The sequence below is a fragment of the Vombatus ursinus genome, unplaced genomic scaffold (assembly GCF_900497805.2).
Source record: "Vombatus ursinus unplaced genomic scaffold, bare-nosed wombat genome assembly UNPS02014830.1, whole genome shotgun sequence".
Classification (NCBI taxonomy): Eukaryota; Metazoa; Chordata; class Mammalia; order Diprotodontia; family Vombatidae; genus Vombatus; species Vombatus ursinus.
The window spans coordinates 30,936,357-30,961,387 of record NW_020954608.1 but is presented as its reverse complement, the minus strand read 5'-3'; the positions used below and the strand labels follow the sequence as shown (position 1 = coordinate 30,961,387).

General features: G+C 34.9%; 1 protein-coding gene across 3 annotated transcripts in view; it reads right to left on the bottom strand.

Annotated features, from left to right (window-relative positions):
- USP6NL (USP6 N-terminal like) overlaps nucleotides 1-25,031 on the bottom strand; it is a 199,725-nt gene that overhangs the window by 5,539 nt on the left and 169,155 nt on the right. For all 3 annotated transcript variants that reach the window (XM_027838800.1, XM_027838799.1, XM_027838801.1), the window contains exons 11-14: nucleotides 24,487-24,581; nucleotides 23,525-23,590; nucleotides 23,342-23,441; nucleotides 19,101-19,253 (exon numbers count right to left, since the gene is read on the bottom strand). In XM_027838800.1, coding sequence (XP_027694601.1) covers nucleotides 19,101-19,253; nucleotides 23,342-23,441; nucleotides 23,525-23,590; nucleotides 24,487-24,581 — 414 coding nt within the window. The remainder of the gene's footprint in view (nucleotides 1-19,100; nucleotides 19,254-23,341; nucleotides 23,442-23,524; nucleotides 23,591-24,486; nucleotides 24,582-25,031) is intronic.

Below are 25,031 nucleotides of genomic sequence, written 5' to 3'. Positions count from 1 at the left end.
GGCAAGAGAAAGTAAAAAAAGTTGTCATTTAGCTTTCTAGAAAGAGTTTTAACTGAGGGAGAAAAGGGCAAAAATAAAGGGAAAGAGAGTAGAGTCAGAAGAGGAAAAACTATTGACTCAATAAGGTTTTCTCTCATCTGAGAAATATTCATCATCTCTGTAAGCATTTACCAACTACCATTCCTTCCTACAGGGCAAACATTCTCAGTGTTCTCCAACATTTTTTTTTGTGGGTTTCTTAAGGAATCAGAGAATGGAAAAGGTAGCCTTTTGAAATTTCTTCCAGAACCCAATGCTCATTTATCCTTGTACGGGACAGTCTTATTTACATGGCTGGCTGAATTTGTACCATTCTCAAACTGTTAGCTAGTCTTCAGAGTATATGGGAAAATGATGTTGCCATTAATAAGCAAATGCAAGCACATAAGAATGGTTAAATATTATTTAGGTGATATAGTATGACAGTGTTGGAAGTAGGTTAACTGTTGATCCTTTCATTCTGAGTTTTCTGAGTAGTCCTCCAATATCGTATAATGGCTTATTTGGCTGCCTTAGAGACATCAGTTCTCTAGTCCCTGTAAAAAGAGATTTTTAAAAAATTCTTCTATTTGTGGGTCCTATTATAGACTGAGTAGATGCTTGGTGACATACAGGTGTTATCCAAGATCCATCTTTGTACATATGAAGTCATCACTAAAAGGATGGACACCCAATGATGATTTTTATTTTTTTTAGCTGCAATCACTCATGAAAAAGTAATTACTATGCTGGCAGGGACAGATCATTACCTGTGCTAGTGAAAATTGTATCCATGCAAATAAAATTATTAAGTACCTTTGAAGTACTTAAGTACAAAGTTATTATTTCCCAATCTTATAACCTTTCCCAATTTTTCTCTAATCAAACAATATATTGATGCAACAGCAATAAAGAGGCACTTAGGTGGGGACAACAGATTTATTTAGTCATTGGAAAATAGTAGAAATCAATAGACTGAAGTTACAGAAATGCAGATTTAGGTTCAATACTAAAAAAAAAAAATCCAAACGATCCAAACCCCCAAATTTCCTAACAAAACTATCTAAACATCGAATAGGTCACCTCTGCAGGTCCTGGTATCCCCTCCCTCCTAAAAGTCTCCAAACAACGGCTGGATGACCACTTTGCAAGTATGTTGTAAAGGAAATTGCTATTGAGGTATGGGTTGCTCTAGATGGCTTCCGAAGTACCTTGTAACTCTAACATTCTGTGACTGTGGAGTAAAAACCTGAAATAGCTATAAGACAGCTATCTTCATCTCTGAATGTACTCACTGGTTGAGGTCTCTCAACAGATCAAAGAAAAACTTCGAATACTTCCAAGCCTGTGCTGTATCTGCTTGAATTTCACTTTTCACTACCGTCAATCTGCCACCTTTAAAACTAAATTTTTTAAAAAATAAAAGCAAAAATGAAGTGTTTAAAAGGTTAGTTCTCTTTAAGGAGCAGGTTAACACACACAATTAGCTCTTTCCTTCAAACAGACTTTACTGACTGAATATGAGCCTTAGGACCTTTTACTTTATTTACTAGGATGATCTGTTTTTATGGACCTACTGCATTTTCAGTGTCAGCATTTAAATGAAACCAACTACAGTAATTAGAATTTATTTCCTTATTTACTTTCTTTAGAATGAAAAATCTTACGAATACTGGCAGTAGGACCCTTAGCGTGCAAATGCTTTCAACAGATGAAGATACAAAACAATAAAATGGATTTTACTTCAGAAAGAAAGAAGTTTAAAAGTTTTCCAATATGGCCTCAAGTGAGTTTTATACAAATTAAACACTTCATAAAACAACCAAGCCTTGAAATGTTATGTCAGTTGAGTGCTGATAGATTTATATAGCTAAGAACAATAAGCCTGCTGCTTTCTAAAAATGAAAATTAAATAATTAGCAAAACTGAAAGGCAGGTATATATGTATATAAATACATATACACACACACACATCCAAGTGGAACAACACTATTGTGTGTACACTGGATCAGAATGTCAAATGCCTAAGGCCAGAACTTGGCATTTTCAATTTGTTGTCAGTAGAGTCTACTTTGGGACTGACTCCCAGGTAAACCATGTTATATGCTCATTCATAAGCACCAGGGCCCATGCTGCTGCTTCTTTGTATCCATGTCACAGAATGGGCCAATTAGAGAATACGCTTCCAGCCATTCTAGACGACAACAGGCACAAGGGGTTGCAGATGGAGTCTGAGCTGCCACCTAACTATAATCAGAGCAGCAACCTATTTCCAGAAAATTTCAACTCATTCCTGACTATAATATTGAGGTATCTGAAAAGATTTTACTGTCTTAAAATTTAAAGAATTTGACACCTGGAAATCACCTTAATAGCTGTGGAAATAATAGCATAAATAACTTCAATTTAACATACTTACAATTTCAAAACCATTTCCTCCCTCACAAAAGCAATGAAATATAATTATTAGAGCAAGGAAAAGCACATAGTTTTCTTCAATGCTCAACGTTTCCATAGATTTACAAAAGGTTGAAGAGAAGAAGAATTCTTGAAGAAAAAAAAAAGACTGTTAGATCTAGAAAACCATAACCTCTCATGGAAGCATCTGGTACATCCTATCATAGTGCTTTGTACCATAGTAGGTACTCAATAAATACTTAGATGAATGAATGTCCTGTTTTAGAATATTAGTTCCTTGAGAAACTTTTATCTATTTTATTGTTCTTGCTACAATATCATGCATGGATTTAAAGGAATTATTAGACACAGTAGGCGCCTCGCTTTTCTGGAACTGTCAAGACAACAAATTATTACACCATAAATGAATTTCCCAAATACCCAAAGTTTACTTCCTTTAAGTATTAAAGGTTTCTTTTTTTGTAATCTTTACCCTTTTGGATAAAGATCTTTCTAAAATTAATCGATAACACATTTTCCTGTCTTCTTAAGGTGTAATTATCATAATTTGACCTAATGTTGATGACTCAGGTTCACTAGTAGGAACAATTATTATATTATGCTATAATGCAGTGATGTCATCAGGGTCTAAGGCACGTAGGGATGATTTACTTTTTAACTTTCCAAGGGCTTAATTATTATCTCTATGCATATAACTTCAGGCCTATAGATTTAGCCTCCTGTCTCTCCCCTGAGATTCAGTCCCATGTCACCAATTGCCCACTGAATATTTCAAAGTGGATGTCATAGAGACTTCTCAAATTCAATATGTGCAAAACTGGACCGATTATCTTTTCCCCAAACCCTCCACTCTTCCAAACTTTTCTATTTCTGTTGAAGATACCATCATCCTTCCAGTCTCCCAAGTTCATAACCCTGGCATTTTCCTTGATTTCTCACTCTTTATCACCCCACCTACCCAACTAGTTCCTAAACCTTGACACTTCTGCCTCCACATTTTTCCCATATTATTGTCCCTTGTCCACTCATTCAACTACAACTTTATTCCAGTCACTCATAATCTCTTGATTTGATTACTACAACAGTTCCTGATCGGTCTCCTAACCTCAAGTCTTTCACTACCCTAATCTTTCCTATGCCGCTTTAAAAGTAATTTTCATTAAGCGTGGACCTGATCATGTGACTCCCCTAAACTTACTTAACTCTGGCTCAAATCTATCCTTCCAGCCTCATTTCATATTACTCCCCACTCTAGTGCTCTATGATCCAGGCAAAGAGGATGTCTTTCTGTTCCTCCCATGTAATGCTTCATCTCCTGTCTATATCTTCACACTGGCCATCCCTCATATCTGGAATTCTCTTTCTTCTCACTTCTGCCTTATAGAATAGTTCTCTTCCTTCATGGTGCAGCTCAAGAACCACATTCTATATAAAACTTTTCCTGATCCTTCTTCCCTTTCAAAATGGCCTGCCTTGTATTCAACTACTGTGTATTTATTTATATTTATTCCCTTTATTTTTATGCTGTATATACTTTTTATGTTCCTATTGTCTTCCCCCTTAGAGAACATAACTTTCTTAGGAGCAGGAGTCTTTTTATTCATTATATTTTTATCCTTGGAACCTAGTCAGTGCTTGGCACACAGTGGCATTTAACATATGCTTGTTCATTGATCTGAATCTACATATCATTATTCTTTCTTTTTCCTTACAGATATTAGTTTTTACTGGTGTGAATGCATCTACATCTATAAGATTTGACCACTCTTCCCCTCCACCTCCATCAACCCCTCCCTCTCCACCTTCACGCATTCCTCACACCCCCATCCGCTTTACTTTACGGCATCTAACTTGCTATGCCTGGGAATTCCAACATATAAATTGGCTAGGATGGTGTATAAGTTGACAAGCTCTAAGTAAGGGTCTATAAGGATATCCTTTTAGAAACTGCATGAGCATTACTTCAGAGGTTTTGTGATACTTATTTTGGCCATTCAGAGGCTTTATTTACTCCTAGGTTCTTATTCACGTTCTAAAGATTTGATATTGCCTAATAAGTCAGTTGGTACAATTTACAAATATTACTACTTGATAAGGACATTGAATATACTTGTATATATATTAAATCACAGGTTTCAGCTCTATATTCTCCACTTTGCAAAACCCAAAGTAAACTTCCCTATCTTAAATTTAATTTTGAAAAAACTTTATGCAACTATGAAGCAGTCTTTGAAGGAAAATGCTATCCACCTCCAGAGAAAGTAATGATATATAGAAGTATGTATCATAGAGTTCCACATATATATCTAAATCCAGTGTTAGCCTTCTTTAATGTGGGGCTGGGAGGGTGAGAGGGGAAACAACTTGGAACTCAGAATGTAACAAAAAAATAAAATAAATGTATATACATAAAAAAACCACTACTGTGGCTTATGATATTAAAGGTCCCTATTAAAATGAAAATGTGATCCAGGTTGGCAAACATTTTGAGCCATTAATAACCTATCAGTGAATTTGTCAGATAGGTTTCTGGTACCTACAAAGTTAAAAAAAAAGTTTTATGGACAGATTATAGAAGAAAAAAGAAGGAACACAGAAACTCAATGTATCACAAAGATAAAGAAACTATGATGATAGAAGGTAGAAATAGTATGAACAAGAAAGTAAAAGAACAAAGGAGAAATACCAGTGTAAGAAAAACAGAACCCCTTCAGACTGGCATTTAAAATCTTCCATAGTCTGGTTTCTAACTACCTTTCTAGGCCAATTTCATCGGATTCCCTCTTCACACACTCTCCTTTCCAGACAAACCAGTCTACTGTTGTTCCCTGAAGTTGACCTCCCATCTTCTGTTTTTTTTGTCTTCCTACAAGACTCAATTCATTTGTCATCTCCTATGCAAAACCTTTCTTTTGACCCTCCCCCTAAGTTATTAGGTTTCTCTTCCTCAAGAAATTACTTTTATGTACTCCCCAGTCTACATATTGTATCACCCTAGTACAGGAGTTCTTAACCTAGGGTCCAAGGAACCAAGAATAGATTTCAAGGGATCTATGAACTTGGAGAGAAAAGGAAATTACATCTTTATTTCAATATAATTGATTCCCTTTGCCATTCTATATATTTTTAAAAATTACTCATTTAAAAAGATTAGTCTGAGAAGGGATACATAGGTTTCATCAGATTGCCAAAAGGGTCTATGACACAAAAGAGATTAAGAATTAGTAGAATATAAAGACAGGGATGCTCTTCATTTTTGTCTTCATATCCCTGTACAGATTTTTATTAATGAAATCATAGACCACTACCCAAGATGAACTCAAAGGTCCCCTCCAACTCTAAAAAAAAAGTCTATGATTCACATGTCAAAAGAGAAAATTATCAGAACCTCCAGTGAAATATGAAAGTATGGATTTTTTTTTCAAGGCATAGAGTCCTTTGATGAAGTAATAATAATTAAAAAAAAAAAAAACCATACCCTGAATGGTATTTAAGGATGTGGGTAATGTATTCAGCAAAGAAATATAAATGGCAAGGTACATTATCTTACATTCTTAGATGTATTTTTCTAACATGAAGAGTAGAGAGAGGTATCGTATTGGATTGAATATCACTTGAGCCAATATATCTCCAGGGAGATGAACTGTCCATATGCCCTCTTATTATTTCATAAATAACATTAAATGTTTAACATGTTCTATTGACTGAATGGGCAAGAAAGAAAATGGATCACTAAAAAAAAAGGTTGCTCAACAGCTAGAAAGGGAAATGGTAGTTACAAAAAGCAGCATCACTTCATCAAGCATAGGTCATTCAAGACCAACTTCATTTCTTTCTTTTTTTTGACAGAATTACTATCTAACAGATGAGGAGAATTATGTGGACAGAGTTTACCTACACTTTTGATAAAAGTATCTCATACTGTTCTTGTGGAGATGGAGAAACATGGATTAGATAACACAACCAGATGAATTCATAACTAGTTGGATGGCCAGATTCAAAGGTTAGTCATTAATGGTTCAATGTCAAAGTGGCAGGAGTTATCCAATGGAGTGTCTTAGTTCTTGCTTGAATTGGTACTGTTTAACATCAATGACTTGGATAAAACCATAAATTGTATACTCATCAAATTTTTAGATAACACAAAGCTGGGAAGGATTGCTAGCACAATGGATGACATAGACAGAATCCTGAAAGGCTACTGATAGGCTAGAACACTGGACTAAATCTAATTAGATTAAATTCAGTAGGTATAAATACAAACACATATTTCAGTACAAGAGAAAATCAATTCACAAATGTAAGAGCAGAAGCATGATTAAATAACAGGTGTTCTGAAAAAAGATCTTGGAGTTTTAGTGGACTATAACTTCACTGAGTCAGTCTTCAGTATGATGTGGCATTCAAAAACTAAGGTGATTTTGGGTTTCATTCAGAGGAGAACAGCTTCTAGGAATAGGAAGGCATAATTGTACTCTGTACACTATAGTCTGTCCTCATCAGACCTCATATCTGGAATATCGTGCTATCATGGTTTAAGAAGGATAGTGACAAAATGCAGTTATTTAGAGGAAGGCAACTAATATGGTGAAGAGGCTTGAGGCAATGACATGTGAAAATCAGTTGAATGAATTGAGCATAAAATAAAGATTGGTGAAATAAAGATTAAATGGAGACATTATAATTGCCTTCAAATATTTGAAGGAGTGTCATATGGAGGAGAGATTAGTCATGTTATGATTAGTCCTAAAGAACAAATCAGGAAGAAGGGGTAAAAGCTGAAAAGAGGCAAATTTTGGTTTAATGTCAAGAAAAACTTAACAATTAGGGCTGTACAAATGCAGAAAGACCTGCCTTGACAGGTAGTAGATTCTCCCTCCTTGGAAGTCTTTTAAGTAGAGGCTGCAGGATTACTTGTCAGGTACTATGTTATAATAAGGATTTCTTTTATGTACAGGTTGGAATAGATGGCTGCTGAAGCCCCTTCCAACTCTCAACTACTGAAATTTTATGAAAAAGCACACTTTTAAAATAAATCAATGATTGCTCCAAATCAAAACCAAACAGTAGGATCTTATGGCCTTGTTTACAGTCTTGCATAAGTTTTACAACTTTCCAAAAGGAAGACAAAGTCCTCTGCACCAAGACCTGGTCTTCTTCTCCACAGGATCAAGTGTGGAATTTGAATTCACAATGTGGAATATCAGCTCTGTCTACTCCACTGTATACCTGGAAAAGAAATTCCTCTACAACCCAAATGGCACTGTTTGCTTAGCCTTTCCTGGATGACCTCAAGTGAGAAGAAAACCATTACTTCTTATGGAGGGCAATTCTGTACAGCTCCAGTGATTAGGAAGTTTCTCATATTATCAAGCTGAAATTTGTCTCTTTGTAACTTCTTCCCATTGTTCCTAGTTCTGCTCCCTGGGGCCAAGCAGAAGTCTGAACCCTCTTTCATATAATAATTGTTTAAATGCTTGAAGATAGTGATTATGTCTTGTCTTAAGTCTTTTCTTCTCCAAGCTAAATATTCCCCAGAACAAATCTTTAATAGCATAAGGCCCTTTACCATAATGATGGCTTTCCTCTGGATATGTTAAAGTCCTTCCTAAAAAATATGCTCAGAACTGAACGCAATATTTCTAGATGTAATGTGAGTGATATAAAATGCTATAGCAGAACTATCACCAACTTATTTCTGAACTTATACCTTTGTTAATGTGGTCTAAGATGGCACTAGGTTTCTCATATGCCATTTCATATTGTTGACTCATGGTGAAGTTGTATTATTTCTACATCTATTTCTGAGGAAAACTGCTATCTAATCATGTATCCCCTTGTTTACCCTAGGGCTGTTTTGAAGATCAAAAGAGATAACAGATGTAAAGCACTTGGCACACCTTAAAGTGCTACATGGCCATCAACTGAGAAATAGCCAAACAAACTGTGATACACTGTTAAGAAATAAGTGTGATGAATACAGAGAAGCATGAAAAGATCTATATGAAATGATGCAGAGTGAAGTAAGCAAAGCCAAGAAAACAATATACACAAGGACTACAACAATGTAAATGGAAAGAACAAACACAAGAAAGTCAAAAGTAAATGTAAAATTATAAAAAACAAGCAAAGCCTGAAAAGAGGTATGAAAAGAAACCCCCATATCCTTTATAAAGGTAGGTCTACACATGTTGCACATATTTTTAGACTTTTTCAGTGTATTGACCAGTTATGCTGAATTTTTCCTCTTCTTTTTCTTATTTTGTCTTTAAAAAATACTATTTATTATGAGATGGCTCTCTGGAAGTTAGAGTGTGGGTTGATGAGGGAACCTATGGTGATGCAAAACAAATACAAAAATAACTTTTTAAAAATAAAAACTGCTATGTGAATGTTAGCTAGTGTTATATTTATTTGTAGAGTTGATTTTTTTTTGCAATTATCTGAATTGAATTTCATCTTATTAGAGTCATCCCAGTGTTCTAGACTGTGAAGATCTTTTTAAAATGACTCTCTTCCACTGTATCGGCTAACATATCCAGCTCTGTGACATCTAAGTAAAGCACTGATGACTACAGAACTTTACTGGAAACTTCCTTCTAAGTTGACATCAAAACACTAATATTAGAATACTTTAATGAATGGCCCAGCCATTCAACCTGTTACTAATTCATCTACCTAGTATAGCATAAAAGAATTTTACCATATAGCTTGCTATAATCAAAATAAACTACATCTAAAGTATTCATCTAATCTTCCAGTTTAGTAACATTTTCACAAAAGGAAATGAAATTAATCTGGCACAACCTAGTTTTAATTAAGTTATACTAGATGTTTGTGAACACAGCTTCTTCTTCTGGATGTTCACTAACCATGTCTTTAATACACTAGGATTATATCAAGAATCAATGCCAATCTCTCTGGCTTACAGTTTGCTGGTTGTATTTTTTTTTAAGAAAATAGAATTAGAATAAGAAATTATAAGACAACATTTTCCTGTCTCCAGAGTTGTGGTACCTCTCCCATTCTCTATGATCTTTCAAAGATTATCGACAATGGCTCAGAAATTACATCTGCCAATTCTTTCAGTATCTAGGTACATTTCAGCCAGGAGAAAAGACTGGAAATCAGCAAGAGAAGTTGCGTATTCTCTTACTATGTCCCTACTTTTCTGGGGTATAAATTCCCTACTAGCCATTTTTGTTCTGTCAGTTCAAGAACAAAGATCACTTTCCTTGACAAAGAAAACAGAAACAAAAAAGTAAAAGGTCACCAGTTCAACTTTCTGCCAATAGTTATAATTTTTCTTTCCTTGATAAGCAGTGGTCCAATACCTTTTTTATTCTCTTTTCCCCAATAAACTTAAACAAACAAACAAACAAACCCAAAATCAATCTTTTTTGTTATCTTTAACTTTAACTATTAGCCTCAACCCATTCTGATTTTTGGCATTCCTAATACTTATCTGACAGGTCTGTGTCACATTTTTGTATTTATCTTCTATTGACTGCCTTTGCTTCCATCTTCTATGTGTGTTTTAAAAATCAAAGTTGGTAATGCATGAGTTCTCTGTATGTCCACAGTGATTTCTTTAGAAAACTCCCCTATTTCTTCCTTTTCATAACTGTCTCTTTGTCTTCAGAACATTATTCTTGAAAGCTTTCCTTCTCTCCTGGTCTGACTTCCCCTATAGAAATTTAGTATCTGAGACCCTGACTATCCCTTCTCTGAACTCTTTGGAATCTCCCTTCCCCAAATGTACTGTGCATATAGGACTATTCTTAGTTTTTTTGTTTTTCTGCTCATTACAAATTCTAAAGATAGAATCATTACTTTTCTCCCATTGTCTTTACTCCAGAGACCAGCATTTATTTAGCAGTAAGAATAAGATCTTGAGGGGCAGCTAGATGATCCAGTGGATAGAATACCAGCCCTGAAGTCAGCAGGACCTGAGTTCAAATCTGACCTCAGACACAGTATCTCCTAGCTGTGTGATTCTGGGAAAGTCCCTTAACCCCAATCGGCTCATCCAAAAAAAAAAAAAAAGGATAAGATCTTGAATACAATATGCTCTTCTTGTTTTCTTTATTTTTTGATGGATAAAGTTATCATTAAGGAAAGTCAAGGCTTTATTAGCTACTGTGCTTTTGGCAGAGAGAGCATTCCAGAGGTATCAATGTATTTAAAGTATCCCATTACTACTATAGCATGCATTCATGCTAGGCTTATGATAAGATTTCCTAAACTCCTCATCTATTTCCTCTTTCTGTTTAGGTGGGCTAAAGTATGTCTCAAAAATACTCTCCCTACCATGCTTCACTATTCTGGTTCCTGTTTTTCATATATGATTAGATCCTTTTAACATTTAATTTTCCTTGCTCCCTCCTTGCCTTTTATCTATCCTGTTCCCTTTGAATAAGGTTATTACACAACTACTTTTCGATGGCAAATCTCATCTCACCAAGTTTTAATGATACTAATGAAGTAAAATTTCTTTCCAAGAATCAGGACCTGTAATTCATCTTAATTGTTACCAATGATCTCTTTATATCCAATGGCATTTTCTCAGCTCTCAATCTCCTTAACTTCTCTGTAGTGTGTAACAATGCTGATCACCCCTCTCCTTCTGTGCTTGGCACCATACCATTCTTAGTCTTCTTTGCAGGATCATCATCCATAATTCACTCCCAAAAATGAAATAATTCTTATTCTAAAGGCACTTACATTTGAATATGGAAGACAACAGGTACATGTATTTCACACACACACACACACCCCTATATAGTTAATAAATACAAATGTATACAAAGCATACAGAAAAAGCAGTTTAGAAGGGAGGAATTAGCATTCAGGTTTGGAAAGGCTTTATGCAGAAGATGGTGCTTGACCTCCGTTTTTAAATAAAGAGAAGGATTTATATGGAAGAGAGATAAAGAAGAAGTGCATTCCAGGCATGGAAGACGACCCAGGAAAAAGCAGGAAATTTACTTTGGCAGCAGTGTATAGAATGGCCTGAGAGACTCCAGTGAGTCTCTTAAGGAGACCAATCAAGATGCTACTGCAATAATGTAGGTAAGAGGTGATGAGAGCCTGAACTAATGTAGTAGTCATGTATGTGAAGAGAAAGGAATGCATGGGAAAGATGTTTCAAAAGTAAATATGAAAACATTTGGCAACTGGGGGTGAGAAAGAATGACAAGTTTAGGAAAATGCTGTGATTATGAACATGGAAATGAATGAAACAACAGTGGTACCTTCAGCAGAAATAAGGAAGTTTGGAAGAGGTTCAAAGGGAAAAATAAGAAATTCAGTCGTGGACATGCTGAGTAAGAGTAAAAGATTTCTCCAGGACATCCAATTTGAAATGCCTATACTTAACCATCAGAGTTGTCCAAATATAAAATATACTGTTTTGGGGAAGAAGAAAGTTGTTACCTTCAAGTTGAAGCTGGATGGGCATTTATCTGAGACATTATAGACAGCATTCATAATTCAGATAGAGGTTGGACAAGACAGCATGTGATACTCTCTCAAATCTACAATTCTATGATTAAAGTGCATACAAAAACATAACTCAAAATTCCCAAGTTTAAAAAAAAAAAGCCCAAGAGGACAAAACAAAATTTTAAAAGTAGAAATAACAGAGCTATAGAGAAACATTCTAGGATGTCAGAAAAAAAGAGGTTACAGTATGAAGTATCATTAAACACTAAAATACATATTTGGCCAATATATTGCCTTTAAAATTGAGACCAGCATCTTTCACCCTTAATATATGGTTTAGCAAGTATTTATTGACTGAATAACACTGTCAGATCTCTAAAGGGGCTCTTGGTCAGTCCAGGTTCCTCCTAGTCCCTGACATTCATAATTTGTATATTATGGGGAACTGAAATCTATATACAATTATATAAACACGAAAGCTCATCAAAGTCCGACGAAACTGAAAGAAAGGAAATCACCTCCTGGAGGAAGGCAGTGCACCTTTAGGAAAGAAATGAGCTATAGTCATCTTAAGAGATAGGATGGGAGGGATATGAAGAAGAGCAGAAGGAAGGGGAGTGAGTGCAGAAAGAAGAAAAATTAGACAAAATAGAAACAGGAATGAAGTAGAGATTGAGATGGTTACCCATTCCTGTCCCACTCCTCCCAGTGAGATGGGGTTGTAACTTGCCAGACCTCGTGGCCTGAGCAATGATGCTTCCATTTCTCTAAGGAAGTTAATAGGGGGTGAGTTCTGTTGGTTTCTGAACTATTGGAAAGCATCAGTCACTAAAGGAGAAACTTCTTTTTGCCAAATTAAATCCCTTTGTGCATAAGCTACCCACCTTCCACAAATTACGAAGACTCATACTGGGTATTTTTTTAAATGCTGCTGACTTCATTATTCAAGGAAGTTTGTTTCCTGAGGGTTTCACAGAAGCCTAACATAAATCCTTTTTAAACACAACTAATAATGGTCAGTATGTCAGTATATGTGTATATACATTATACATCTATATCCTTAATCCTTTAGTAGTTTAAAACAAAATCTTTTTTTAAAGGATGGGAAGATAAATTAACTAGGTAAATAACCTTTTTATTTCAATTCAATTTAAGGAGCAATACAGGAACAAAGAACTTCCTTAGCTTGGGGAAGTCCTAAGCAAAGAAAAATATTTCCTCCAGGCACGCTAAATGAAACAAGAAGAGCAATTTGCAAATGTAACTGTGCATATTAATAAGCATTACTCAAACTCACAAAGAAATACAACTGACAAAGAATATTGAGGAATTTTGTGAACCAATCAAAGAAAAGACAACAAAGAGACACGTATGATGTTAAAGAACAACTGCTGGGAAAGTGTTGGAGATGGGGAAATAGGTGATGGGTTCATTATCACTTGAACAGAAGAAAAATGAAACCAATACAGAGAGAAAAAAAAATAAAAAAGCAGTCATCAATGGTATTGGCAAATAAATATTCTCTAATTTTTTTCACAAAAGTAAATCAAAGCATAAAACATCCTGGCCCAGTCCCTCTGAGGTCTATCCTACATACTTAAGTTTATACTGCATAACAGTACATCTTCACATCTGGCACTTAAATTTGCACCATGATCCCTTGCTCTCTCATCCTCTAAACATCCTTGTGGCAAAACACTTAAATACAAAATCACTTAAGTACAATTGGATTCAAGCATAAATGCTGTCGAAGTCGGAGGGATATCAAATGGCAAAACATTCATTTTTTGTTTTTTGTCTAGGGTTCAGTAAGATTAATTTATCCAGCTATTGTTTGAGTCATTACTACAACCTCATATCAAAAAATCATATCCTTCCCATCAGTGAACAAGGGTTAAAATAAAGAATTATGTCCTATAAAAGAACCATTTGAATCAGAATGTTGGGAAGAGACACCGCTGAGTCTTTAGTAAAAATCTGACAATGCTGGTTTTCTTCCCCATTGTGCAAAACTGGCAAGCATTTTTATAAATGTTGGGCATCCAAGCCATATATAAAGAGTAATACAAATAAAAAGAAAAACAAAAAACAAACTTGGCAAATTTCAAAGAAAATAAAATGTTCTATGTTTAGTCTATGAAAACATTTATAAAATAGCTGATATAAAATAATATCCAGATAATCCTTAGAAAGAAGGAAGGAAAGGAGAAAAGGGAAGAAGGAAAAGAGTAAAGACAGAAAGAGAGAAAGAAAGAAAAAAGAGAGAAAGGAAGGGAAGAAATATACTTCATAGGGAGATTTTGTCTATTTCTTGATCTTGCTCAAGTCTTTGTCACCACCCAGTGGAAACTTAGTTCAACTGCAAGAGTTACAGAATAATTGCCTCAGTAGGCATTAACAGCTTCTTGCACTGAACAACAGACATATAATTAGGGTAAAGTGCTCTAAGTGCTCTCTTGTGAACAACAGTCTACTTTTTAATTTCAGCACTAGAATGTATGTACTCTGACTGTGCTAATAGTTTTAAGTGAGGAGTGAAAGGACCCATTGTCAGAAAAATTATTCTAGAAAAACGGCATCTTGGTAGGAGCTTTATACTTCCTTCTTTACAAATGACTTCCTGATTGAACGCTATAGTTTTTCAGTCAAAGTAAGTTTTTAAAATACCATCATAACACTGTGACCTCAAATCAATATTTGAAATATGAAAGTGTCTTTTTTTCCTGTACAATGTGCCAGTAGAACATAAAATGTATGTAGTACAGTGAGGACTACCAGAAAGGTGATCCATTCTGCTTTTTTATACCAACTCTACAGAGTCCTGAGAGTAAAAACAAGAGATGTTTTAATTTTTTTTAAATGCAGAGTTTAAATCCCTTTCCTTAGCAGATTAAACTTAAAAGAAAAAGGAGGTGATAGTGCCACAATTGTTTCAGTCCACTTCTCACTAGACTATTACTTACTACTATAATCATTCTATAGATCTTAAGATAAATTATAACACTGCTCAAAACATGAGCTTTAAGTACTTACTATAATCTTCAATTTACAAAAGTTTTTTTTAAAAAAAAAGGAGTATGCACGGTTCCAATTATAAAAATTAAAATGAGATACAATAACCCCTCAACCTTAACAAAAAAGGGGAAGTAGTGGCTATTATAATTTAACAATGAGATCAGAAGCAAGTATGTAATCACTTTGAATAATAGAGTAACTTGTAATGCTAAAATAATTTCTGAAAGCAAACACAAGTCAGTGAGTTCTGTTTAATCTATTAAAGGATCAATTACAATACTATAAGCATCTACTATGCAGCAAGGAATTGTAATGAAGAGAAAACCCAGTGCTGGAAATATAGGAGGAAACAGAGGGTAGAATTATTACTGTATTTTTCTGAGTCTAACTTTTGGTCCAATTAGAAGCCAAAGAACATCTATACAGAAATGTAACTAAAATGACTGGTACTTTGGGGTCTCTGCTAATTGGCTGTGATTTAAATAGTAACTTTTTAAAAGCCAAAGTGCATGCATATGCTATGCGTATATACTTCATATGGAGATTCTATATCACCCTATAGAAACCCCTCTGGTGACCCATTCTCTTAAATGATGACTCCTTAGCTCTGACCATGATTTATGGGGGTCCCCAGCCATGCTCAGTTCCCTCTGACTAGTCTTACTTTCTGGATTTCTCCACTTCCTTGCCAGTTGAATTGCTCCTCTCCCTAGTTTATGTCTCCACTCTACCCCCTTTATGTATTGTCTTCCCACATTCAGATGTACACTCCTATCTTATTTATTTGAATATGTATCCTCATCATTTACTCCAGAGCCTGATACCACATAATAAGCACTTAATAAATGAATTTTCTCTAGTGCTCACATACGCGGTCTCTCGCTCGCTCTCTCTCTCTCTGTCTCTCTCTCACTGTCTTCCACATTCTCTACTATTCCTTGGTAAGAGATAAGAGGCTTTAATTTCACAAGAGTAAGTGTTGCATATGTGGCATCCTTTAGTAAGACCTGGTTCTGTAAATATTTTTATGAGAAGATAATTCTCAAGAAGGCAAAGGGGCCTTAACAAAACTACACACAAGACTTTAATGAATTTCTTAATAGCTGTTCTTTTTTAATTAAGGGGTTTCAACATATAACACAGTCATAGCCATAATGAAACCAAAAATTTCTAATTTAGAAGTAGTTAGTATTATAGACTATCTAGAAAAATGGTACTGTTTAAGGTAGAACTTCTGTAAAATTCTATAATGAACAGTGAGCAATAAATTCAGAGAAACATTGGAAGACTTATACAAAGTGATGAAGAAAGGAGAATCAAAAGAATAGTATACACACTAACAATAACAACATAGATAAAGACACTACTAAAAAGCAACAAAAAAGCAAGTAAAGTACAATGGACAATGTTAGCATCAAATTATTAAAGCTAAAATACCTGTTTACAATCTGTAGACTCCAAAAACTGAAAGTGGCATTTACCACAGCAGAGAGAAGAATGAGCTGCCTATAAAAGTAGTACATTCCTGCTCATTGGAAATCTTCAGGCAGAGGCTGCTGTAATGGATACGCTTTTTTTGGATGTGATTTGAATTAAATGGATAATGGGATCCATTCCAACTTTAAAATCTTATGATTATGAAAATGAAATGTTTGTTGGGACTGGATTTTTTTAATAAACTGAAGAAAAATATATTAGGCAAAGCTTAAAATAAATGAGGTTGAAACATTTTAATTAAAAATGTTAAATGCAAAAAAAAAAGCACTGAAGTAGTAAAGTTTGGTCTAGAATAGAGAGCATGCACATAGGCTATTTACTGGATTATTTAGTGTGAAGGGCAACTAGGATTTTTAAAATAATACATTTGACATTAAAACTAGAGAATTTTAAATCACTTCTCCCTACATTTATTACAGAGAAGGCAATATTGAATATAAAGTCTGTAGTCTGATTTTTAAAAATCTCTATTTACTAAATAAAGTAAAGCTGCCACGGCATTCTAAGAAAACAGTTACTTGTGATAATAATCCCAATGCAATTCTATTACTATCATCCTACTGATTATTACAGTTATGGTTCTCTTTTAAGCTTTGTACTTTAAAAACCCAACTCTTTGTACCCTCTCCCATACTCACTCTTTAAGCCTCCAACTCTTACAACTAAACTTCATTAAGCACTTTACTTCAGTAACAAATTATTCCTGAAAAGCCCACCTGTTCTGTGAAAGCCTCATTTAAATTCCCCATTACTCATTTTTCATCAGATGTCCCCAGTTGGTCCGTATTCTTCCATTAAATGAAATAGTGTTCCTATTGCTGTTCTGACACTAATGATGCTGAGCATACTGGCAGAATAAAGTTACATTAATTTCAACAAATTTTGAAGGAAGGGATGGTAATGAAAAACCAATCCTTTGGAAATAATGGAAACAAACATAAAAAGGAATCAAATAGTTTCTCCCTACATTAATACAAGTGACAGAGATTATGTATAAATCAATTTAAAGTAACATATTAAACCATCATATTATAAAATGTATAATAATTGGGCAACATAAGGGGGACAAACTTTAACTGGAACATGAATATCCTATACTGTTTTAGGAAAAATAGTTTCTCTTTATAAAGAGAATGAGAAGACAAGCGAAATGTCACACAGTGGACAGAGAGCTGGCCAAAGGGTCAGGAAGACCTAGATTTAAGTTCCACTTCTGACAAGCACTGGCAATATGACCAGTCATTTAACCTCTCAATACTACAAGCAACTCCCTAGGACTAGGTGCAGTTACTGACTTTCACTGACAGAAGGGAGAATGGGGATAAGGGTAAGGAAAGAGGAAGGAGAAGAATGAACAAGGTGAAGGGAAGGAGAAAGAGACTGCAAAAATGTGCTATATATAGTAAGAAAAAAGTTCTTAGTAGCAGGGCTATCACAATGGGCAAAAGGAAAATTCTCACTACCCAATGAGAGTAACTCCAAGAGTACACTTCCATTTGCATTTATTACTGTGACTCAAGTTCTTCCTGCTCCTGTGCTAGCAAACTAATTACAATAAATAAGTACTAGAGCACCATTAAATAACTAAAAAAAAATAAAGTCTTGAATCTTTCCATATGAAAATAGGATATTACCTATGTGCTAACTATATTTCCACCATTGCTTTTTATATATCCCTTATTAAGTCTAGCAATCATTTTTTGATTGATCTACTTCAACCCCTAAAAAGTCTGCTCCATAATATCACATTAAGAAGACACTGTAGACTCAACCAGAACCCCAGCTCCAACTAATCTTAGTTCTTTTTTTTTCTTTTCCCTTTTTCTCCCCTCTTCCTCAAAAACTTACAGTTAGAGAAGTGACTTTTATTCAGAGAAGAGAACAATGACAGTGTGGTACAGTTGAAAGAATGCTGGGTTTAGAATTAGACAGTCCAGGTTCAAATTCCAGCTTTCCTACTTACTATACCTTCATGCCCTTGAACAAGTAACAATCTCTCTGAGCCTTGATTTCTTTATCTGTAAAAGCAGGGGGCTGGACTAGATGACCTTTAAGCTCCTTCCCTGCTATAATCTATGATCTTATGAGAAAGTAAGGACACAAGCATTTATTAAGCTCCTATTATGTGCCAGGCAGTATACTAGTCACTGTACAAATATTATCTCATTTGATCCTCACAACAATCCTGGGAAGTAACTGCTATTATAATCCCCATTTAACACCTGAAGAAACTGAGGCAGACAGAAGTTAAATAACTTTTCCAGGACAGCTAATAAGTGTCTGAGGCAGAATTGAAATCAGGTCCTCCTAAGTCCAGGTTTCATGCTCAAAACACTGGGCCATCTAGCTGCCTCTAAGAAAACATGCCCTGAGTCACATATTTTCAATTTGAATATATAATCTATTATATCTGTCTGTGTTTCTTAATCCTCCAAAATACATATGCATATTGTCCACACTGGAGAATACAGAGTGGCATTTACTGAATGAAGATTCACTAGCATCATTGGATATATGGAGGTAGATTTATATTTATCTACTTACAATCAAAGTTTTCTTAGGCTATTTTAGTATAAATACGAACAGCATCATCTAATAAGAGTTCATTCATACCAGTACTAATGAAAGCATAATGATTACACTTAACCTGACCATGTATTTTAATCTTTATTATTTTACAAAGCAGGATTTTTGGTAAAATTTCTTACCGGGTTCTGGGAGATCTAACTTGGCCCGTTTCAGTTCTAACATAGAACTCTGAAGTTGCTCTATTACAAAGTCATCATCGAAGAAAAAGTCCTTGGCTAGTGTTTCTTGAAGAAATTCCACAAGCTCTTCCATAGAGAGTTTCATTAGATGTTCTAACAAGGGACAGGAGAAAAGAAAAACATATTGTCAATGGTCATCATTGGTTTCACCACCAATGGACACTTGGTTTCAGGTACATTCAGTTACATGGTGGTTGAATAAAACAAACTGGAAGTTTGCGTATTTCATCACTATCATTAAACAACATAACACAGAAATAATATACCCTTTGAGACTAAAACAGCTGAAGATTAAAAAAGAATCTGAATTTGGGGAGACAGGGTATGCTGCCAAATGTTTCCCCCCTTGTTCCAAGAAGTTCTAAGCTCCCAAAATGAATACTTCTCTCATGAATGACAACAAAACATTTGTTGGAAAAATATAAATGAATACAGAAGGGTCATGTAGGGTGAAGTAAGGGTCCATGTGTTTCCCCTAGCAGTCGTATCTAACGCCCAATAGCAGAAAGGCATTAATATTGATTTTAAATGCTTTAAAATCACTAGCATCACACCTGGTTCAGGGCCTTGGGTTGATATAAGGTTTTGATGACAAGGTAGAAGGCTAGCCCAGAAAATGTCCTGGGGTCCCCCTGACTTCTCCCTAAAGATGACAAATGTTTCAATTTAATACGTATACAATGGCCATTATATTAAGTTAATTTTGTGATATGGTAGTTTCCAATACCTGAAAGAGTATGGTTATTTCTATTAGTCTAGCCCCTAAAGCCATCATTGAGGCAAGAAATCATTGTAGAGAGGGGGCCCAATTTGCTCACCACCACCATCAACTACTGGACTAACTGCACCAACAGGCAGATAGGCACAGGTACAGTAGGAGGGGTAGTGCCCCAAACAACTAGTCCTGGTTCCAGCTCAGTCCTCATAGCCACGGCTTGGAGAAGCAACACCTGTGCTAAAGGTGCCAGTCATCCCCACCAACTTGTCAACTAACTGCCACACAGAGGGAAGGACACCAGCGTAGCTGAAACAAGGAACTCCTGGGGAGGAGTCAGGAGGCAGCATACACCAGACAATTCAACCATTATAACCACCTTGACCACTGTCTTCCCTGAGATACTGATGCAGACACCTCAGGAATATGAAATCAAGACTCAGGAAAAGCAATACTTGCAGTCCAATGCCTGCAATTATCAGGCTGGGACGCAAGCCCTGAGGAGATTCAGCCTGACAACTACTCCTACAGCCATAGCTACCGAAGATTCAGAAAAAGAAAATTATTACCAACAAAGTCCCTGGTTCTGAAAAATGGTTCAGCATCAGAAACTTGAGATTTTATCAGTGGAAATGACATTGAACCCTAAAGATGATGGGACTTTTCCATCTGATTTGCAGTTGAAACCTTCCACATAGGTTTCATATAGATTCTATATATAGACTTCTATATAGGTTAGACCCATTAGACTGTGAGATTCTTGAGAGTAAGGACTGTCTTCTTATTCTATTTGTATTCCCTTCATTTCGTCCAGTTTTACATATAGTAAACATTCAATAAATGCTTTATCAATTCATATTTATAAAGGAAAAAGGAATCCAAAGGCCATAAAATTTTTTTTAAAAGTAGCTTGGTAAAGGTATTATTATTTTTTGGCTTATAAAAATATAATTTCAATTCACTTTTTAAATTGGGTTAGGGACTATAATATATAACTAATAATATACATTAAATGACTTTTGTGCTTTGGCCAGCTAATCAAGAGAAATTTGGGGGAGGAAGGAAAAGGGCATTTATAGACAGATACAGATACAGACATCAATGTCTAGACATAGATATAAATGCAGAAACTGATTGAGACAGAAATAGTTGTAGATGAAGAAGAAAACAGATACAGATATAGATATGTAATAAACAGGCTGTCCTAAAAGTCTCAGTGCAGTTTTAAGCTACTAAAGCTGTAAAGATTTGTAGCATTTGCCAATTTCAAAAAATGAAAATTTAATAATCAGATTGGTGGGAGCTGAATTCAGCACACCGCTGCCTATGATCCTTTTCTTGGAGAAAATTGGAGATTTTCCTCAGGGCAGGAAAATCATATCTTTTAAGCTACTAAAGCTTAAAACGGCACTAAGACTTTTGGGACAGCTTTTTACATATCAGTCTTTGACAAAAGCCTGAGAGGAAGAGATCTAAATAACCAGCAAATAATACAACTACACAATCATTGTTAAACTAAATGGTACAAACTATAAATACTGTATCTAGGGAAGGATAAAGGAATAGGGACCTGATTTCAGATTTGAAAGATGTCTGAGATTCCTAATTTTTAACAGAAATTCTAATGTTCTATTCTAGTCTTATATTATCATTTTACAGTAAAAAAGGCACAGTGCTGCTCCCTCCTTTGACACCAGGCCATCCCAGAACTAATCCAGATGGCTGTGCAATGGGAAGAAATGCCGCTATTGACTCCTCCTTTCACCCAAGTTGCCTGATTGCTCATATGGCTTGGATGAGCTGAGTTAATAATTCCATTCTTTGTTATGAAATGATGTGGGATCATCAGGCTTTAATATCTGTCCTGCCATCATCTCCTAAGAGTCTCCAGGTCTTACCATCTGACCCGCTTTTATGACCTACAGAATCCTGTTACTGTCACTTCTTCTGTGGCATGCCATGCACCTGAACCATTGAACCCTTAGGGCTTCCAAGACTTTCCACATATCCTTTAGCTGAACTTTTTTTTATATGTTATAGGTTTTTTAAGTTTATATCTGCCCTAACTAGAGTATAAGCTCCTTGAGGAGGAATTTCCAGAATTTTCTATTCTATATTTTCTCTCTAGTATTTAGCACAGTGCTTAATATATAGTAAGGTGCTTAATAAATGCTTTTTTATTCATTCCTAATTTTAGGGAGTATTTGGAAATCTTCTGCTAAAGATTTTAAAATCTTTTTTATCTTTTGCATACAATCATAGATAGCATCTCTTCTTGGTTCTTGCTCAAAGGAACACCCAAAATGAAAGAAAGTTAGAAAGTGACATACAACTAAGGGAGTGCTGATAAATATTGAACAACAGGCTCTCCAAAGGGAAAATGTATGGACAACACCCTTTTAAGTTTAATTTGCATTATTAACATTTTCTCCATCACTTTCTTTTTTTTCTCTATCACTTTCTTAAATCTAGACTTAGACTTATCAGCATAACAATAAATGAAGCCCTATACAAACATAGCATTTGCCAATTTCCAAAATGTAATGCTCACTGAAAATTTAACAAATAAGCTTAGTAGGAATTTTGTCCAGCACGCCCCTTTGATCCTTTTCTTTAAGAAAGGGGCAAAAAATCAACTCTTTTGGCTTTTTTGTATCTGAACTCGAGATTCCCTGGTTCTATTCTCTTCTAGTGTTCACAGCAATGAAGCTCAGACTAGGGGAAAAAATAAACAATGTCTTACTAGAATTAAGACAATAAAAATGTTACTATCAGAGCACATTGCACTTCACAGCATATTGCAGATGTAGCCTAGATTAATGCGAGGACTGTAAAATGTTATATTATGATTATTCTCATTTTTACCTTGTCATTTAGTAATTACCTTATGTCTGAAAGTTAATACTGTCATTGTGACTGATTTGTGAAAATGAGAATCACACTGCAGTTGGCTAAGAAGCTACAGTGATGAGTGAGTTTACTCTCACACACACCAGGGTTACCCCTAGAACTTTGAGAGAGAGCAGTAGCTGTGTGGCCACTGTTCTCAGGACCCATCCAAGCTGCTGAAGCAGATCACAGGAGAAGTGAGCAAGCTAACCACAGCTCAAGAAGAGAGAGAACCTAAAGAGAAACCTGGCATCAGCACAAGGCTTACCCACCACACACCTATCATACACATACTTCACACCTGTCATTAAGTGGAGGAAAGTCAAAGGGAGATTTGAAGAAAGAGTCAAAGGCCACTAAAATGCCATGACTCTAACATCAGATTTATAGTCTCTATATAATGGTTTCATGAGATTACCCCAAAGGAAAACAAAAAATCAAATGGTAGAACTTTGTTCATTTGTTTTTGGTAGTTAAGAAAACCATTAAAAAATAAATGTACAGGAATAAAGAACATGAGGTTTTTAAAGATGACATCAACTTCTGTAGGGTATTTGACGTAAAAACATTTCCTTACTTCTGTGTAGCTTCAGGATTGTGTAAGACATGGCAGTAAGAACTCGTTCTCCTTCAAATATGTAAATATCCCATATCCTGAGGTTTAGCGTAAAGGGGGTCTGCAATAAAATTTTTTAAAAAGTCAATAATTCAATTCTACTTTATAATTTCATGTTCAAGTTCAGTAAATAAAAATACTTACTCGATCAAGGAAACACTGAAAAAACCACTTCATTGTATAAAAGCTTGTGTAGACTTCTTGAGAATCCTGGAAAAAAAAAAACCCTCATACAACAGACAAACATGGTTTAAAATAATAATGATAACTGACATTTATAAAAGTCTTTAAACTTTATAAAGGACTTTATATAGATAGTTTCATTTGATCTCAAGTATAGTATGTAGGAATCAGACTATAAAAACAAAGAATTAAAAGCTAGAATACTTAGAGATATGTTAGAGATAGTGAAGAAAATGAATAAGAAATCTAGGCCATGCTAAACCTTTTGCCTTTTTTGTGATGTTTTAATTCTATTTTTTCCCTATTCTGGTCTTTTTCCCATCTCTAGTACAAAAGCAGGCAGAATTCCAAATTCTGCCTCTGTCACTTACTACTTGTGTAACTTTAAGAAAGATGTTTCATTTCCTCTCTATAAAATGAGAGAGATGGACTAGATGGCCTCTAAAGTCCTTAAAGTGTTAAATTCTTTTCTCATTAAAATACTATAATCTTTTACACTGTCTTTACTGATCCCATGTTATATATTGTATACTTAGGTACTATGAGATGCAGCCTGGTTGACACTTAATATATGTTTGGAACTGCAAACCCCACCCCACCGTGCTTCCAAATCTACTGGGATCATTTCGTGTGTATACATGTGTGATCACATATACTTATATACTTAAGAAATATAACATCTATATCAGGTTAAACAAGAAATATCTTCCTTTCAACTACAAAGTACAATAAATCTAACATATTATTACATATATTATTGCTCAGATTATCTTGGCATATCAAAACTAAAATTTTGAAACCCAATATACTGAAATAAATTGTGACTTTTAAAGTACTTACTTTATGAATAAAAAAAGTGAAGACAATAGAATCAAAAGCTGCTCTTTATTTCTTTAGCTGAAATTTTGACCACTTTTACCTACCAAATGTTGCTTAAGTTTAGATAGAAATTTCTTCAGTATTTTTTCATGGTGTTCTTGAAACCTCAGAAGTTTAGGAAAACCTTGGACAAAAAAGCCTAGGACATAACAAAAAAAAAGTTATTTTATTATAAGGAAGGAAAAAATTAGTTTTGAAATACAGTATATAGTATAAAGAGCTAAAATGAAAACAACCAGTAGTGTATGGATTTTCTCCCCATCTAGAAAAGAAAGTATACAAACGATGGTAATGATTTGTAGTAGATTTGTAGATGGTAATGATAGTAGTACTGCTACTGTCCATTATATATTTATTAGATTATGTATGTGTAGTATATATATGTGTGTGTTTATGGGTGTGGATGTGTGTGTGTGGTAAAGTCACCCCTGGATTACCTTTTAAGGCAGGGTCAGAAAAGATTCCCTTTGTCAGAAGATAAAAGAGAAATGGCTTCTTACAGATTATAAAATTAAAATGTCAGAATGTAAAAAGAAAAAGAAGAAGGAAGGAAGGAAGGAAGGAAGGAAGGAAGGAAGGAAGGAAGGAA